The sequence below is a fragment of the Cheilinus undulatus genome, linkage group 5, assembly GCF_018320785.1.
Source record: "Cheilinus undulatus linkage group 5, ASM1832078v1, whole genome shotgun sequence".
NCBI classification, from domain to species: Eukaryota; Metazoa; Chordata; class Actinopteri; order Labriformes; family Labridae; genus Cheilinus; species Cheilinus undulatus.
The window spans coordinates 24497430-24516245 of NC_054869.1; the positions used below are offsets into that span (position 1 = coordinate 24497430).

At 38.0% G+C, this 18816-nt stretch overlaps 1 protein-coding gene across 1 annotated transcript in view; it reads left to right on the forward strand.

Moving 5' to 3' along the window:
• LOC121509581 (protein unc-13 homolog B-like) overlaps nucleotides 1-18816 on the forward strand; it is a 260714-nt gene that overhangs the window by 209445 nt on the left and 32453 nt on the right. Inside the window, exons 30-32 of the mRNA XM_041787044.1 lie at nucleotides 4701-4844; nucleotides 10341-10418; nucleotides 10737-10814. Coding sequence (XP_041642978.1) covers nucleotides 4701-4844; nucleotides 10341-10418; nucleotides 10737-10814 — 300 coding nt within the window. The remainder of the gene's footprint in view (nucleotides 1-4700; nucleotides 4845-10340; nucleotides 10419-10736; nucleotides 10815-18816) is intronic.

Below are 18816 nucleotides of genomic sequence, written 5' to 3' on the forward strand. Positions count from 1 at the left end.
GAATTAGCTCTCATTTTTTAGGTGGTTTAATTTTCCCATTTTTATTTGTAAAATAAAATAAACAATATGGTATCATGTGAAGAGCTGTTTGGGAGCTAAACAGCCATCTCTAATCACTGAGCTGGGCCAAATAATCCAGATCACTAAAAAGAGCTGTAATTCTCAACTAGCAGCAAGGTTTTTATGGTAAACTAAAACTTAAATAAATAAGTAAAATTAAAACCAACTGATGGTGTGCTTACAAAACTAACTAAAGTAGTAAAATTATTGACAAAATATCCTCTGTTTTAGTCTTCGACAGCAGCTTACTGACTGACACGTACATCCAAGCCTGGAAAGCTTAAAATAGTCTGATTTGATTGAAGAAGAATTCACACAATGGTCATTTTTGGTCTTGAGCATTATTCAGACATTAAATTTGATCAAAGAAGATGAAAAGCAAAGAGAAGCAAGTTTGAATGTATTGTTAAAAATAAAAACTAAACTAACAAACCAGCAGTAAAAATTAATAAAAACAAAACTTGAATTTTAAACACAAAGTAAACACTGAATATAAAAAACAAGTTATGGAAAACCCCTAACCAGGGCTATTTAATCACAAATTCAAGTGGGCCAAATTTTAGAATAGAGAAATATAGCCGAGCCAGACATGTTCAGCGCCCAGTAAGCAGGTGATAATGTCAAATCTTGAACCAATACAGATCAATTTGATGAAAAATATGCACTTTTTATTCATAGTCTCACTGTTAAGGTTGGCAGCATGACAAAAGAACAACAGAGCTGTATTTGAACATAACCTGAGGTAGTATAAATGCTTTTTTTCACTTGAATACAAACAAAATAAATAGAATAAAAAAATTAATTGAAATTCTGTTAATAATAATTTTGGTCACATATCTTCACATAGGCATATCTTAAAGTGCATAAAAACTAGATTTGCACAGTTGTAGCTACAGTTGAAAAGTACATGTTTTATACTCTATCTTGGGGCTACTTCTGCCAGCATCACTTGCAAAGCTTCAAAACTACGCAGTGCATACATAGGTTGACTGCATTCATGGTCTGAAATACTGTGAATTTACGCAAACTTGCAAAACAGGTCGCCCTCTGCATCTCTGGCATGACCATAGGCTGGGCCACTTGGGGTTGGTTCTGGGCCGCATGTGGCCCCCAGGCAGCTAATTGAATAAGCCTGCCATAAACTGTCTAGCTTATAGCAGAACTCACCAGCTCATGTGAGATGACAGGATAGTCTTTAATGCATTCCAGTATGTTTTGTCTCCACTTCCATCCAGTATGGATGGAGGAAACCCAGACCATCTTCAGTCCAAGCTTTGTGATATCAAACTGTTGCATTGATGTGTGTCCACAGTAAGCATTAAGGATTGTCACTTGGTATTCAAATGCCCTAAACATAATCCCTGTAAATGCACTGCTTAAAGGGCTAATAGATTTTACAGGACACTGAAAAACAAAACAGATAAGGGTGCTAACATAATAAGAGAAAAACTACATTGCAGTGGATGTCGAACTGCGATTAAATACATGTGAACATGGTGTTGCTCCATTGACATTAGAGATTTAGCACTTTTTAGGTGACTGCTATAATTTTTATTAACATAAAGTGTCCTCCTGCACTATTGGAAGGAATACGTATTATATTCATCAGACTTAGAAACAAATCTGAACAATCTTCACACATTTTGAGAATCTGGCATCTTAGTGTGATATATTAAAGACAATAGAACAAAAAAATCACTTCATTTTCATCTTCCCTCAAATCACAGGGAGAATACTTTAAATCCCCCTTAGGAACTGAGCGGAAATGACATGTTTCTAGTGCCAAAGGAAGGATACCACATCTCAGCTGTGTACACACAGACCTCTGTGCTCTTCTCTGTAAATAAGGTCTTTATTTCTACATCATTTATGCATCCACGTCTGGTATTTCTTCCTTTTTAACAAACAAGATAAACACAAAAGGGATCTTGCAAAGCAAATATGTAGCAATGGGTAAATATTAAATAATCAATTGAATATCAAATAAGGAGTAAATTGAAGTGTGTGGTAAACTGACAGTCGTGTTCAGTTGTCTTTGTTCTTCGTAGCAGTCCAGGCTTGATTTAGGAGAACAGAAGAAGAGACAGGCCTGATGGCAAGCATTTATTATTCTCGGGATGTGACTCGGACAAGTGTATGTATGTATTATCGGCTGAGGTGGCAGTCATTAAAGCTGCCCAGGATGCATGAGTGTTTACACTAGCAAAGTGATGTTGATTAATGAATGCCAGGCTACCTCTGTATGTGGACTGAGCTGTCAGATCTAAACCCAACCCCTGGAGGCATCACTGGGTGAATCCACACATTAGAGCAGTGATACTCAACGTATGTGAAACATGTGAAAACACTGAGATCTATGTGTCACCGTTAGAAAGTTGGTCAACTCTTTCCTGGCTTGGTTTACTATAAGTAGGGCAAATACATGAACCCATGACATCCCTAGTCTAGATGGGAAATTGGCCTGTCCCCCTAACGCTACAATGATATAAAATCACTCAATCCAAACTCTATCAGCCACAGTGGCCTACAGGTCATTAAAAGTAGAAGGTTTGTGCCAGAAAACAGTAAACTTAATCCCTAACTTCCATCTCTCTGCTCCGACACGGATCAGGGAGTTGCAGCATTGTATTTCTCATGGGTGGGCGTGGCTTCAGCTCAGTCAACAGACACGCCCACACCATCTTAGAGCAGATTTTACTGCCTCATTTTTCATGAATTTGAATCTTAATTTTATAAAATTAGATATGTTTTTCTTGACTGAAATTTGGCCTGGTGGTTCATAACACAGTGGCCTGTCGTACAACAAACTTAAAATAAGAAATGTTTATCACTTTACAGGGACTTTAATCATCAATATTAATCATATAAAACAAATCTTTTTTAAATAAGTTATTATTGCATATGGATTAGTTAACAAACAAGCAGAATAAAATGAACTGAGAAGAATGCATTTTTGTAAAATGAACAAACCCTCATCAGATGGGGATAAAAAGTGATGGCTTCAACTGGAGTTTTAACCCAATAATTATCTTAGATGATTTTAGATAGAGAAAAATTTTGGCAATGAAGAGTGAAACCATGATGTGTGCATGCTCTGATTAGCATGTTTTAGTTTAGTAGTTATTAGATTATTTCACTTTGTGAGCATTCTTTGTCATACATAATTACATGATAACCCCCGAGGTTTTAATTGTTGCTATTGCAATTATTTTTTCAACAGTTTGGCTTTTCAGTTGAGTACCACTAGAGCTATGAACTTATTATCTGATTGCACTTTGTAAAAAGTCAAGAGTCTCTCAAGATTGAAGACACTAAGAAAAGTTTGCATAAAAAACTCAGTAAAGTAGGTCATAAATTTAGAACTGGGACACTGACCTGTTACATTTGATCAATCAGATCTTAAATCTTTGCACGCTTTCATATTAATCATGTTCAATAAGTTCTGAAGAACTTTCAAAAGACAAATCTTTGTGATTTGCTGTTCAACTAAGAAATTCAGAGCAAGAAAAGATAAAAAGAAGCAAAACAGGATCAAGCACAGCACCATGGGCCGACAATCTCAGACAGGCATTTCCTGACTTAATGACTCACAATGTTTTTACTTGAGGACTGTGTGGTAGAAGGGATGATCATCTTTTATTCTCTGTACAGTCTGTGCCGAATCAGTCATAAGGTACATAATAGAAAAAAAATAATGTTTTCTCTGCTCTTTAGCATGCAAACTCATGTGGATTAAACTCATGTGAATTTCAAAGATTCACTCTAAGTGCCTGGACAAGGAAGTACCAAGCTCAGAGTTGGACTGTGTCAGACAGATCTGTAACTTTAAAAACTGAATACAAATGACAAAAGCAGCAGCTACCCAAGCTTTTATAATCAAACATTATAAAGGCTTGGGTAGATAAATGTTGCAGTGAAAGAAAATGCTTCATAGGTGACAGACTGGATTTGGCTGTTTAAACTTTCCCACAGGTACATCCTCATTCCAAGGTGGAGTTTTTTTTGTTTTTGTTATCAGAGAATACTCAGTGCCAGTATAAACTGGCTACCATCTCCTACCTTACCTCTTCCTTGTCTTAAGTAGCCTGATTGCACATATCTTTAAATTATGAGAGTCCATTAGAGACAGGTTTTATTGAGGAAGTGCTTATTGGCCCCCTCTGCCTCTTAAAGAAGCAGTCGTGGATCCACATGCTGCAGGTTTCCATGAGTAAAAGAGACAGACCGGATACATCAGGACACAGAGACACTGGGGAAATATGTGGCTTCTCCTAACTACCACAAACTAGCAAACCACCCCTCAGGGCACCGTTTACATTTCTATCTGAGACATTCAGCTGATGAATTTATCTTAAGAACCATATGATAAGTGCTACAGTTCAATAAGTCGGCAGCTGCCAGTCCAGGACCAGCATTTCTACTGAATTATAATGATCATACTGGTCAGAGTGCCCTGAAATGTATGGGGTAATTATACAGAGTCAGTATCAGATTAGGCAATAAAAATGGTTTACATTAATAATTTGATTATAGGAAAATAAAAGGAGGAGAAATGAATCAGCAAAGATTAAGAGTCATTCTTTAAAATAGCAGCAATGGTCTAATATTTTGCTTTTGTCCTATTGTTTCTCTGTCTGCAGTTCCAGCAGACGTCTGAGCACGCTCTGTTCTCCAGTTCAGTGGTCGACATCTTCACTCAGCTCAACCAGAGCTTTGAGATCATCAAGAAGCTGGACTGTCCAGACCCTTCAGTGGTGGCTCAGTACAACCGACGCTTTGCCAAGGTGAGAGATTAAACACAAGAGCCACAAATCAAACTTTCTTTTATTTAAATATGAAAGGGAAATGCTTAAAATACATAGGCACCAACCAAGGCAATCAATTTTTCTATTGCATACAGGAGTAGGCAATCTTTCTTGCTTGCAAGGGGGTTGATTTATGAATATAAACAAAACTACAAGAAGTTATAAATATAAATTCACATTCCGAGCAATGGTCATTTTAAGACATGACTTTGGTCGTTTTTGAAAAGAAAACAACTCACTGCTGTTCTCTGTCTTTTAATGAAGAAATGTCATCAAGTTCAGATAAAACTGGCGCTTTAGCAGCATCCATGCTAATGTCATAACGGCACTGGCCTCTTGTTGCTGCTTGCTTACGTCGGCTGCTTGCCAGCTCTGCCGCACCTAAAAGTACAGCTCCTTGTCGCTGATTGGTCCTGTCACTTTGTAACGATTCAGACGGGAGCTTTGCAAGATGGATTCGCCAGTGAGAAACATGGAAACAGGCGTATCCATCTGCTTTGCAAGGGTATCAGACACTGGTACCCCAGTTAACCTACCTCTGACCAGCAGTCAAGGTTTGGTTTATTTGTAGGCTTTTGGAAATAAATCAATTTTGTGCCAAAGTGCTTTAAAAACTAACCAAATTCTGATTTTCCTGATTTTTTTTTTTTTTTCATAAATTGACTAAATTAGTATAGACTGGTGCCTGGTTTTGTTGGAGCTACTGTTACAATTCTGTCTCCAAACATTTTTCACTACAAAGAAAGCCCTGATCTTTGGATCTGAGTGGCCTAGCTGAAAAATTGGATAAAAGCTTGGTACCAGAGGTCTGGCAATGAAGGGCTTTTAACACAAACAGAGGAAACTTCTTAGGGATCTGAGGCCAAACAGGGAGTCAGTGTAGAGAGAGCTGTACAAGCATAATGTGTTCCTCTATTTTTTGTCTGCTATTTGAGTACAGCCTCTGAAACACCTGTAAGCAGAAAATATAGGTTTGGTTCTGTCTAAGAAGGAGGAGATGTGATTAGGGAGTCTGAAGCAAAGATGGCACCAGGTATATACAATACCAAGTGCTGCATGTTCCAGCTTCACAAATTCACCTTTCATGGACTAAAATCATTTGTTTGCCCAGACTTAAACAAAAATAGCTGTTTTTTAGATGTCAACTTGTTTTGAGGGATGAGTTTTTGTATCATCAATCCATCAATGAAAAATAAGCATATTTGTTTAGAAATAGCTGCAGTACTTGAAAATCAAAGTAAATGGTCTAAATTGGGTCACATAAATTAAATGTTTTACCCTTTTATTGATTTTATACATCATTCATGGTCAATATAATTTGGCTTTTTTGCGGGGAAAAACTCTAACAAATTAAAAGGAGATTTCCACAAGGTACTGTCAATTAAAAAAAATGTGTAATGTAAAATAAGTGACTGCATAAATATTCACCCCTTTAGAGCGACTCACCTAATTCAACAGAGGTCCAGCCAACTGGTGCTAGTATTCTCACAGTTAGTGAAATGGGGATCACCTGAGTGCAGTGAATGTGTCTCAAGAGATTTTTTATTATAAAGACACCTGTGACTGGAAGATCCCGTCACTGGTTAATCATTATTCCTTGCTACCTTTACTGTACATCATGAAGACAAAAGAACACTCCTAGCAACTAAAAAAAATGTTATTGAAAAGTATACAGCAGGGAATGGATACCAAAAATTTCCAAGGCACTGAACATCCCCCAGAGTTCAGTTAAATCAATCATCAAGAAATGGTAGGAATATGACGCATATGTAAATCTGCCTAGATCCGACCATCCCCACAGACTTAGTGGCCGTGCAAGAAGTAGACTGTGAGAGAGGCCACCGAGACACCTATGACTACTCTGAAGGAGTTATAAGATTCAGCAGCTGAGTTAGGAGAGACTCTGTATACAACAACTTTTGCGGATTCTTCACCAGTCAAAGCTTTATGGGAGAGTGGAAAAGAAAGCAACTGTTGAAGAAAGCGTATTTAATCTCGACTAGAGTTCACCCAAAGGCATGTGGGAGACTCCATGGTCAAGTGGAAGAAAGTTTTTTTAGTCTGATGAGACCAAAATGGTGCTTTCTGGCCATCAGACAAGACGCTATGGACACCAGACACTGCATATCACCACAAACACACCATCCCCACTGTGAAGCACAGTGGTGGCAGCATCATGCTGTAGGGATGAGTATCAGCAGCCTGCCCTGGATGGCTTGTAAAGACAGAGGGTAAAAATAAATCTTCTCCTAAGCCATATTAATTATTTTCCAGTAAGAAAATGACCTGAAGCATACAGTGAAAGCTAGAAATAGTTTAAAGACAACAAGGCTAATGTTCTGGTGTGGCTGCGTCAAAGTCCAAATCTGTTTTAACTTGACATTGATGATGTCACATTTTTTGTCAAAAAAGTCAAATTATATTGACCATTATTGATTTAGAAAATCAATAAAAGAGTAAAATATCCACAGGGGGGAAAGAAATGATTTTATTAATGAATGATAAACAGTGATTTACTTTACATTTTCAACTAATTCTTGTTAACTTTTTTTCTCTTGTGCAGATTTCACTGAGACTCCTCTTAGGAGCTTATGATATTATACTGTTATTTATCTAACTCTTGAATCTTTTGTATCTTAAAAGTATGGCTTCATTGGTATGAGGTATTTGTTTGCCACATGTATGCTGAGTAGTTTTAATATTGAGCCTTTGATGTCATATTTTTCTTCAAATCTAAATTAATTCAGCTGCTTTTGGGCAAAGCCAGCTGACCAAATCTTTCTATGCAGGGGAAATGTGTGTATTTTTGTGTGTGTATGTTTGTGTAGTGTGATGGCTGAGTTGATACAGTACTCATTAAATAAAGAACAGCTAACATAAGCCATCACTCTTAAGTTGTCCAGCTCTCTGTCCCCAACTTCTGCCTGGCTTTATTTTCTGCCGATCTGCTTCTGTCAGTCTCTACGTCTTTTCATCTCCACACTGTCAGAGCTGCAGTCTGTTTCCTTAATCCACACTGGCAGCTCCCCATCGTTACTTTGCAGTTTCACAAAAGAATTTCACATTTTACACTTTCCTATATTTCCATCTTGTCCCTATTTTGTCATATTTCATGATCTTTTTGCCTCTTTGTCAGCCTTTTTTCCCTCTTGCATCCTTTTTCTCAGTCTTGTTGTTCACAAAAATTTGAGATGTCAGAAAAGAAGCAGACAACAAGCAAGCAAATAAACAAAGCATAGGAAAGAAAAACAACTCTGAGTAATGGAGGCGGCGATGAAGCTGCATATTTAATGCATGAGTATGATCCGCCATCTGTCTGACTCAGCAGAGTGAAGGGAAATCTTTCAGATACTGTGAGGTTACAAGCTGAAGTTTTGTCAATCCCTGTCACTAAGTTGAAACTAAGATCAATTCATTAACCCACTGACTTAATTCAAAGTCCCCTGAGGAGTATTTATGGTAAAAAAGTGGTATTCATTGTTGTAAACCAAAAGCCTTTTTAAGGCCTAACGGAGGGATCAAATGATTTTCCTTCCTTATTAAACATTTGTAAGTATTTCATCTTTCAGTAATACTTAGCTTTGCAGTGCTTCCTGATAGTTAGACCAGCTAAAAGCCACCAGGTTGTATAGTTAATTCCTCTTTTACTTCAAATAAATATTATTTTTTAGGTTAACACTGGTTTTAATCAGTGGTACAGTTTTAATCTGGAGCAATATTCAGTATTTACTGAATGAATGTCCTAATGGCCCCAAAAATGCAAGCTCAACAACACCCCCTGCTAGGGACGCTTTTGTGCATCTCCTTCAACTTTAGCTTTATTACCCCTAAGAATAATTTTGTCTTATAGCCAGGTATGCAAAATTTTCAATTCTTTGATACTTTTCTCTTTCTATTTTAAGTTTAAATATCTGACATTGTGACAGCTCTACAGCCAGAAAACAAAGAGAGAGCACATACACAGATTAAGCTACAAAACACTATAGAAAGACACATATGTGCATGAATTTATCAGGTGGTCTCCTATAGTGTGTTTGACCCATCATCGGTTATCCAGGGACAATGGGAAACTATCCATTGACAGGATTTTCATGAGAACTGAACAGTTTGATGATGTGAGGGATGAAAAATGCTCCTGTTAGACCTGACCTTTGGTAGACCAAACTGTCCAGGGGTTTGTAGCTGAAATACTCCATTTAACAGATGAAGAGGACACACCGAGTTTGCTATCTTACAGAAAGTGTGAGAATGCTCAGGCAGATTAACACCAGTGATCTTAGCCGACTCTCGAATAATATCAACATGTTCATTAATACTTGTGCAATTTTACCAAAGCAGGTGACACACAGTCTACCACAGAGCTATAACATAAACAGCAAAAAAGTGTAAAAAAAAATGCTCTAAAAGAATGACTCTTTCAGTGGGTAAAACCTCTACCAAATGCTTTTAAAATCCCAAAGTACAGACCTTTTGCACACGTCACTACGATGACATCAGTCCCTCCAGGGGACGGTGGAAGCAGGCAGCACGATGTAAACAGGCGTTTACATTAGAGGACAACACTTTTAGGTCCATAATTACATTGAAGGTGTATTTTGAAGCAATAAAAGTTACAGAAATTGACAAAATATCATCAGCCTACTTAACACAAATGTCAGTGACTGTCAAATGAAGTAATTTACTTCACAGCATCCATATCATCCTGCATGGCTTGATTCTTTATTGAAAACAGCTCCACCACATCTGAGACTTGGTCAAGTAGATTATCCCAGTCCTCCAGTAACTCTGTGGAACTTAGTGATAGCTAGATTTAAACCCAGCCCACTCTCCAGGCTACTGTCTCTTCAACCTTTATCTAAATTAGCCATGTACCGCTACTCGACATAAACAAACCTTAGCACAGTTGTACAGCCACTTCATTAAAGCTCTCTAGGCAACACTTCTTAACATGCTTCTTAACATAAAGGATATGCTATTGACATTTTGCCCATCAATGTCTTTTTAGGGAATCTGTGGACACACTTGTTTATTTTGAGAAAATAAGATAAAAAAAAAAGTATAAGAGAAAAAGATTAAAAAGGTTAAAAGATAACGTCACTGATTTTTACATAACAGTTCTTCCAGAATCATGATCTGTTGATCATGATGAATAATAATTCAAATAATTTAAAAGAACAAATATCAGGTGTAGTGAAAGAGCATAGAGCCTATAGCAGAGATATTAAAAATTCCTTGTCTTTCTTGCATGTCTGGTGTTTTACTTGAGACTTCTATATCTTAAGGAATTTCAAAGGTTACTGCAAAATATTCAAGTCTCATAAATCAGATATACTGAATAAGCCACACTTTTTGTATATTTGACATATGGATCCATACATCAGACTTAGACTGGGGTCGAACTAATGTGTCTTTAAACTCGTTGTGAAGACTTCCAGAGTAAACATGTCCTTCCTGTGTGCTATCTTGTCTCCTCAGACGATCACCAAAGTGCTGCTGCAGTACTGTGCCCTGCTGGCCAAAAGCTTCCCCTCCTACTGCGAGAAGGAGAAGATTGTGAGTACTGCTGTGTCTCCGCTCTGACACCAAACCAGAACTCTCAGATTCAGAGGGAGACTGATCATTTTGAAAAAATCTGTGCTCCCTCTGTGAAGCAGATAAATATTTCAGCTGCTGCTGCCCTTTCATACAACTCTGTAACTTATATCTGTTTCTTTCCTCTTTGTTCCATTCTTTCATCTTCTTTTCATTGTGTTTTATCTTTGTCTTTAATGTCATTTTCTCTTTTCTTTGTGTACATTTTTTGACTTGCTTGACTTTTACTCAACTTTCCCGCTTCCTTTCTGTACTTTGTCCTGTCTTTTTCTCCTCCAGCCCTGTGTGCTGATGAACAACATCCAGCAGATGAGGGTCCTGTTGGAGAAGATGTTTGAGTCCATGGGAGCAAAACAGGTGAGCGTACAAGATGAGCACAAGCACCCGCATAAACCTGCACACAATGCAGATTTGGCTTTGGATCATCTGCTAAGGAGATCTGAGAGTTTTTTTCATTGATGGTTTTTTCTTTGGTTCACAGTTTAAGAGTTGAGCAAGACTTTGTGCATTGTTTTCTGGTCTCAATTTTTCAAAGATGTATTTGTGGTTTCCTCTTTATATGGTGTTTGAACATTACTTCACAGATTAAATTTGTGGGAGATAAAGAAGACAACCTCAGGTCCCAGAGGAGGTCCCTTTACCATTTTCCCAGGCAACTGCAACAGAACCATCAAATTAGTGTGTTATATGTGGGAAAAGTTGTTGCTAAGAGAATCAGTCTCTGTCTCATTAGTGATGGCCTTGAAAGTATTCAAACTATGGAAGCACAGTCTCTTCTTTTAACTTACACCAACAATTAAAAACAAACTACTCAGGGAGAAATTTTGCCCTTAAATTTTAATTAAATATCTGGTTAAACAGGCAACTTTTCCACCACCAAGTGCTGCAAGACTGCAGGCAAGTTAAACAAGATATGCAATAAAGAAAAATGCACTAATGGCTGTTTGAGACATTGTTGTTTTCCAACATTACTCTTGTCACTGTGGATGTATGGGATTTTTACCTTTAAATAAATCTACTTCTAGGTTTTATTTTTAATCTGTAGTGTGTTACATGAAGCCCAGCATTAATTCATGCAGGACAAGGTGGTCTTACCCCCAGCCATGATAGACAAGTGGCTGTCTGATCCCAATCATCACCTCTCAGCTCCCACAACCAATCACAGCTCTTTCTCTCACAGCGGTGTACTTAAATATGACATACTTCTCACTAATGCCTGCTTGCATTAATGATGCACCACACTGCTGCTGCTGGCAAAGCTGAACCTCCTCCACCCTAGCCTCCTCTGTTATAGCATAAAGCGTACTGCACCCTCATTTAGATTCATGCTACTATGGATTAATTGCTTTAGAACTAATTTTATTATATTCAACACAAAAAAATGCGTTCATCCATATGGGGTTTCTAGCCATGCACCCCCTGTAAACTCTAGTCATGCTGCTTGACTAACCAACGGAGCATCTTTTAAGCATCTTTTCACTCTGCTAAGTGAAACCATACCCAACAATGGACATCTTTGACTGGTTGTTATTCTGGTTTTCATTCTGGGCACTTTCGTCTGTCTCTTTTTGTGAAGAAGATATCACAGCAACACCTGGAGGGACTTTATCCAATTTAAGTACAAACACCCACCAGGACAGAAGGAGGAACTAAAACGATTTTGGTGGTCAAGTCTGCTGTGATCCTTTAAAATTTGCCCTTGGTCATGAATTCAGAATAGTGACATGATTTTTGTCAGCTAAGAAGAAAAAAAGATCAAGGTCAGCTTCACTTTAGAGTGGCTCCATCCAAAACTCCATCCCCAGGCCTGAGCAACGAACCCTCACAGACTTTAATGATGTCAGACGTGCAGCCGAAGTGTGTGGGACTGAAGGTTTGAGAGGGTTTGAAAATGAGGAATGAGATACACATCAGTCAGACATCAGTCATTGCCTGGAACAAGATGTTAAACCTAAAAGTATGGTGTCCTGTATGACTGATTGATTGATTTGATTTGATTTTAGTATTATGCATAAACAGTATGCTCAGCCCAAAGAGGCCCATAAGACACCACACTTTAAACATGCATTTCATTTATCAAAGCTCATAAATCATTGAAAGGACTATGTATAAGAAAATGAGATTCATTCTCGGCTTATACTAAACTGCAATGTTCACACTGTTTTTAAATCTGCTGACATCAAGAGCAAGGGAAAGGATGCTCTTAACTGAGTAACCAAAGATATCTGACTTCTTGAACAACAAATTCAGTAACTTAGTATAAACAAACTCTAACAGTATGCTTTCATTGCCAATTTAACATTTTTTATATATGAAAAGGAACATCAAACATATGGAAAGCTATACATTTTATTGAACTAGAGGTGTACCTAGCTAAGGAAATTCACCTGATCTTCAATGGAGTGTGGCAAGTATTCTTAAAGGAAGTAATAGTAGTAAAATAGAAGACATGGCATTGCTCATGTCACACACACAAATAAACCTGAAAAGTAAACACACCGGGTATTGCTAAGGAGTTGAACAGCATTTAAATTGTGCTTGACATGAATGTCTATGTGTATAGTGTTGGTAATATGTCTAACAAAGTGTTTGCAATTAGGTTTGAGTTTATCAGAGGTGGATCCAGGAGCCATGATTGTCAGCCACTAAGGCTCATGGATGATGGATGATTTATTAGTGTCATGTGCCATATCTGCGGGCTAAGATTGGATGTGCAGGATATGGAAAAGAAACAAACATGTTTTAGTGTCAGTACAGACAAATGCACTTATATTTTGATAAAGCTAAAAGCAGGGTTTGAAATGTATATTGAAGGAATTACCTGGAACAGGTGGCTTAAAGGGGTTGTGTGCCAAAGGTGGTTGTCAGTAGGATGTGCAGGATCAAGAAGGAAGAGCACAGGTATTAGTGTTGGCAGTGAGGAGTAAGATTAATTAGGATAAATCAAAGAAAGGATGTTAAATTTAACATGATGGATTGACCTTAAGTGTTTCTATGTATTTTGTGCCAAAGGTTTTTGATAGCAGGAAGTGTAGAACTGAAAAGAAGAAGAACAAGTAGAAGTGTCTCCAGTGAAGATTTGATCACTTCTGGTCTATGTGCAATCCATAGTGAGCTAAGGAATATGCATTAGTGTCAGTAATGAAAAATGTTATGAATTATGGTAAATACATCTCCAAAGGAAAACATAAGTCTATATAGTTAAAGAAATAAAGGAACAATAACTGTACTACCATGATAGAAAATGTAGAATGAAGGATTTGGCTCGGCATCACACTCTTCACTTCATCTCATGTCACCAAATTAATGGTGGATTTTGGGTAAATGCCACTGGAAAGTCTGCAGAAGTGTGAACTCACAGGATTTTAGACATTCCTAACTTTTAATCTGGCTTTTGGTTTACGGAAGTTCACATAATACACTTCTTACAACAGAGGCTAGAAATGCTTCAGCCAATAGAAGAATTTAAGATTCCTGCACACATTTTCTGTCTTTCTCTTTCTCTCGCTGACCTTGGTATATCCAGCCTGTCACTTCCCATCCTTCAGGATGAAATACTTCACAAAGAAACTTTATGCTTACTTGGGTTCATCTGTTACCATAGAGAGATGCAACAGGGGTAAACTTGAAAGGACAAAACAACCGTTTCTCCTGTTTTTACTGAACCATCAAAATGCACATCATCTTTCTTCTCTTCTAAAAAGTTTCCTTCTTCTCTTACCTGACCGCTTAGTCTTGTTTGACTCTAAGGTAACCTTGCTTAGATGGATAGTTGATGAAAATAACTTGTCTATTTCAGTCTCTGATATCAGATAAAGAAGCAAAAGGTGCAGCATGTGTTCAAAAACAGTTTCTTTGAGTATTTATTTTGGCTCTTAGAGACTGAGTGTCTGTATCTCCTTCCCAACAGCTTAAAACTGAGGACGAGGTATGTCTAGGCTTCATCTATTTTTTCTTTCTTTCCCGCTGTTGCTCCTGGAGAAAGAAAAGCATTCAAACTACTGCATTAAAGCCTAACCCCACCTAGAACCCTGCAAACTGACACCACATGTTTACCCAGTATTGTGTGTGCTATTTCCAGATTCATCTCAATTTACTCAAAAACACACCTGACCTCAACCTCTCCCTCCTCTTTTTTCCTTAGATGCACAGTTTCCTTTTTCCACCTGATATACTGTCTGTAAAAACCTTTGCTTTTACCATGTCACTGCTTCTTTCCACAAGCTGGAGAGTGAGGAGGAACCTGAGGAGTGTGATGAGGAGGTGGGTCCACCTGCTGTTCTGACTCAGAGCTGAGTTTGGATTAAGTTAGTTTTTAGTGGTTTGGTGTCACTCAGGTCTGTTTAACATCATGGCAGCCTTCAAGACTTTATATGAAAATGTAGATGTGCCACCATGGCCTCTCCAAGTCTGGATACTAGACGAGCATTTGAAAGCCTAGAGTTTGGCTCTTTTGCTTTCACTGTTAAGTTGAGTTTTCTTGATAATAAGTGGTGATTTCTGGAAAACTAGACTAGAGAGGGGTTGGCAAATGCTGCACTCTGATCCATCCTGAGCTAAATATTTATTTCAAAGAAATAATTAGGATGATCATTTCGGCCAGTGAGACACTGTGTCCCATTAAGAGTCCTGTTTATTTACTGTCACTGTAGTAGATGCAAGTATAATTGGAGAAAATGCTAAAACATATTTTACACTGGTTTCAGAACTTTATCAGGCCGTCAAATTATTTCATCTGTTTATTTTCTCTCTCTATGATTACATTTTCTTTCTCTTCTTGTTTTATGTTTCCGTTTCCATTCCATCTCCACCAGGCAATCAGTAACAACTGCGGGGACGATGACAGGGTGGGTAAACTGCATTTACAATTGCTGCAAGCAAAACAAGTCTGTAATTCACCCTTATTTATGTTTAAAATAACTCTTATTTGTTTTTGGTTATTGGGGAAATTTTCTTACGGCTGTCAGTCAGAGGACACCAAGGTGAGAGAGGGATCCATAGTCATTAGCACCAAGTTGTCATTTATATTATATTCTTAGATCTAATTTATTCTTTGTCTCCATTTTGTTCATTTCCTATTTCATCATGCTTGTTGTTTTTTTTTTTTTTGAAACATCAGTCTGGCTGCTCTGACTCAGAGGGATCTGAGGTAAGAGGAAAAACAATGAAGACTGGTACCTCTTCAGAAATGATTCTGTGATTTCTGAGACATTTACCATTTTTCTGTCACTAGCCTAACATTTGTTTGTTTGTTGGATGTTTTATAGTTCTTAGTGGTATCATGACATGTGCAGGAATATTTTTAGTAATTGCAGTCAAAAGTATCAGTAGAAATTCACGTCTGAATCAGACTGTTTAATTGGAAAACTACAGACTCTTAGTGTGATTATCAATCATACTGTTGCTAAGTCCCTTCAAAACGTCTATGCCAGTGGTTCTCAACATCAGGAACAGGACCCCCGTGGGGGTCTCAAGACACTGAGAAAGGAGTCTCCAGAGGCCTTTAAAAAACTAAGACTTATTTTTTTCTGATTACACATTTGCCACTTTACACTAATTTTGCCAAATTTTGACCTGTTTTCATTGCTTTTCCCTACAAATTTTGCCAATTTTAACTCATTTTGCCACTTAAACCCAATTTTTTGTCAGTTTTAAACCCTTTCCAACACTTTTTTTGCCTGTTTTGCCACTTCTAAACAAATTCTTGCCACTTGTTGCCTATTGGTGCCTCTGTTGACCCGTTATTGCCTCTAGTAACCTCTTTTTACCACTTTTTACACCCATTTTTGCCCATTTCAACCAAATTTTACTATTTGTTATGCTAGTTTTGCAAGTTTAACCAATTTCTGCCCATTCGTGCCTGTTTTCTGCCTTAGTTAACCAAGTTTATTTGATAAGAGTGGTTATTATTCGGGGTAAATATAAAATGTGGATATCACAGCTTATCTTTACAACGGACCATGATTTTGCTTATCACTGTGGGCCCCCCCGGCTGAGCCCCAGAAAGCTCTCCCATTTATCCCCCCTTATGGACGGCCTTGTCTGCACGTGACTATTCTTGATTCTACACTGCTGAGTTAACCACCTTTACATATGGTGGGGGTCCCCGGCCTCTGACACCTTTTTTGGGGGGTCTTAGGCTGAAAAGGTTGAGATCCCCCAGTCTATGCAACAATATTTAAAGACTAGAACCCTGCACCAGACACTTTTCTTAATCCCACTTCAGCTGGACTTCTGACCATTACTGCCCTCCTGCTACTGCAACAGGTCTGTCCAACCCCATCATCATCCTGCACACATTCTGAAAATCTATGTTTAATATTCAGAATAACTGACAGTATGTTTAATTAACTTTGATCAGTGATTGTGGAGCAGGTTTATCATCACATCCAGTCATGCCAAATACATTTCCCTTTGGGCGTCTTACAACAAAGTCAAGTTGTTTTCCAGCTCTGTCACTTCCTCTCTCAGTTATAAGGAAAAAACAGATATGAGTTGGTGTAGTTTTAGCTTGTGTTTGAGAGCGAAGGCCGTCTCCTCCTCAGCATTATGGTTGAGTAACATAATGGGGGATGGGGACGGGGGGCAAACTGGAGCGAAAGGTGCAACAGTTTTGGATTTAATTGAAAATCTGTACATATTTAGGAATTTGTTAGGACACCAGTTCTGAACCAGTACATTCAAGAAGTCTTCTGAGAATTATCAATGACAATTGGAGCAAAAGTGTGGCGTGGAAACCGACAGACAGACATGCACACCACCGGTTCTAGTAATAAGATGTAAAAAGAGAGGAAGATGATTGGACATTTATTTTACCTATCAAGGTTTCTTTATTTTCACTGGTCAAAATCATAGCAAAAAACGTGTGTTTCACAGCCACATAACTCACTCACTCTGTTTGTTGTCAGAACAACTAAAATCAGCCAAAGAAATGAGTTTGTGTGGAGGGCTGGTTACTATAGCAACATCACCTTGATTATAATGTCAGATTTGTCACTGTGCTCCCCTTCCACTGCAGGTGTTGCAATTTTTCAAAAAATATGTACACACAAAATCCTTGATAGCTTTTTGTCAAGTTCCGGTATTGTTATTTTTTGTGCTGAACTTGAAACCAGAAAAGTTATATAATCAAGCACAACTAATGAATATATCCTGATGCCTAAATGCAGTCTGGTGCCCAATGCCTACAGAGCTCTTTACACATTTACAGCTGGGCACTAACACACTGCTCTTCCTCTAGTGAGTCCTTAATAGACTTGGCAGTGGGCTGCAGATGATTGAGTTTAATGGGGTTTAAAAACATTGTGTTGAGCTGCTTTTAAATGGCTTCTTGTAATGTGGGAGTCTGTTGGCTGACTGTGGAGGGGGGTCTGTTTTTATTGGGGAGAGAGGTGCTGGTTAATTACTGAAGTTACTCTCCTCAAAACAGATGTTAATTGGGAGGTTAAAGCAAACATGCACATGCTGGTATAGGCCAGCTCTGAGCTGATCTTTGTTATATCACATGCATGAGAGTATGTTATGTGTAAACATGGTTTTGAAAGTAAAAATTGTTTTGAAAAGCAGCCGTGTTAAGGAACGCTTGTAGTGTTGCTCTCTGCCTTTGTTTTAATAAAGAGATGTTGTCAAGTTCAGACAGAACTGTCGCCATGGCTAGGTCAAAGCTAATCACTCCACTAGCAGGCCTTGTATACAACCACTCACAACAGCTATCCCTTTACCCCATAACTATCACATACTAATGCCGAAGCAGGTCCACAGAAGAGTGGAAACACCTTTCCTGTCATGGAAAGCATTCAGTGTTGCAGTCTGCACTTGTTTTAATAAAGAAATGTTGTCTAGATCTGACAAAAATGCTGCTGTGGCTAATTCTGAGCTTATCACTCCACTAGCAGGTATTGTATACAAGCATTCATGCAACAGGAAACCCTTTCTCCCTTAAAAATCACATACTCATGCTGAAGCAGGTCAGCAGAAGAGCGAAAACATCTTTCCCAACATAAAAAGCTTATAGGGTTTTTAAATATATATTTTTTCCCCAAAAATATTTTTTATTGAGAAATTCAATATCAAATTCATTTGTTTTGTACCGCCAGGTCTCATTTTCTTTTTTGTACAAGCATATGTATTATATACACAATTATGCACTTTATAGAACCAAAACTCAAGGCAATAATGTAAAGTGAAAAGACAAAGAATAAAGAATAAATCAAAGGTTGTCAAGAAAAACTGATTCCCTCAACCCAACCCACAACCCAACCCTGGACCACCCATCACTCTTAGTTACAGTTTCTCATAATGTCATAATTATTATAGTTTTCGCAATTATGACTGGAAGCAAGATGTGATATCAGAGGAT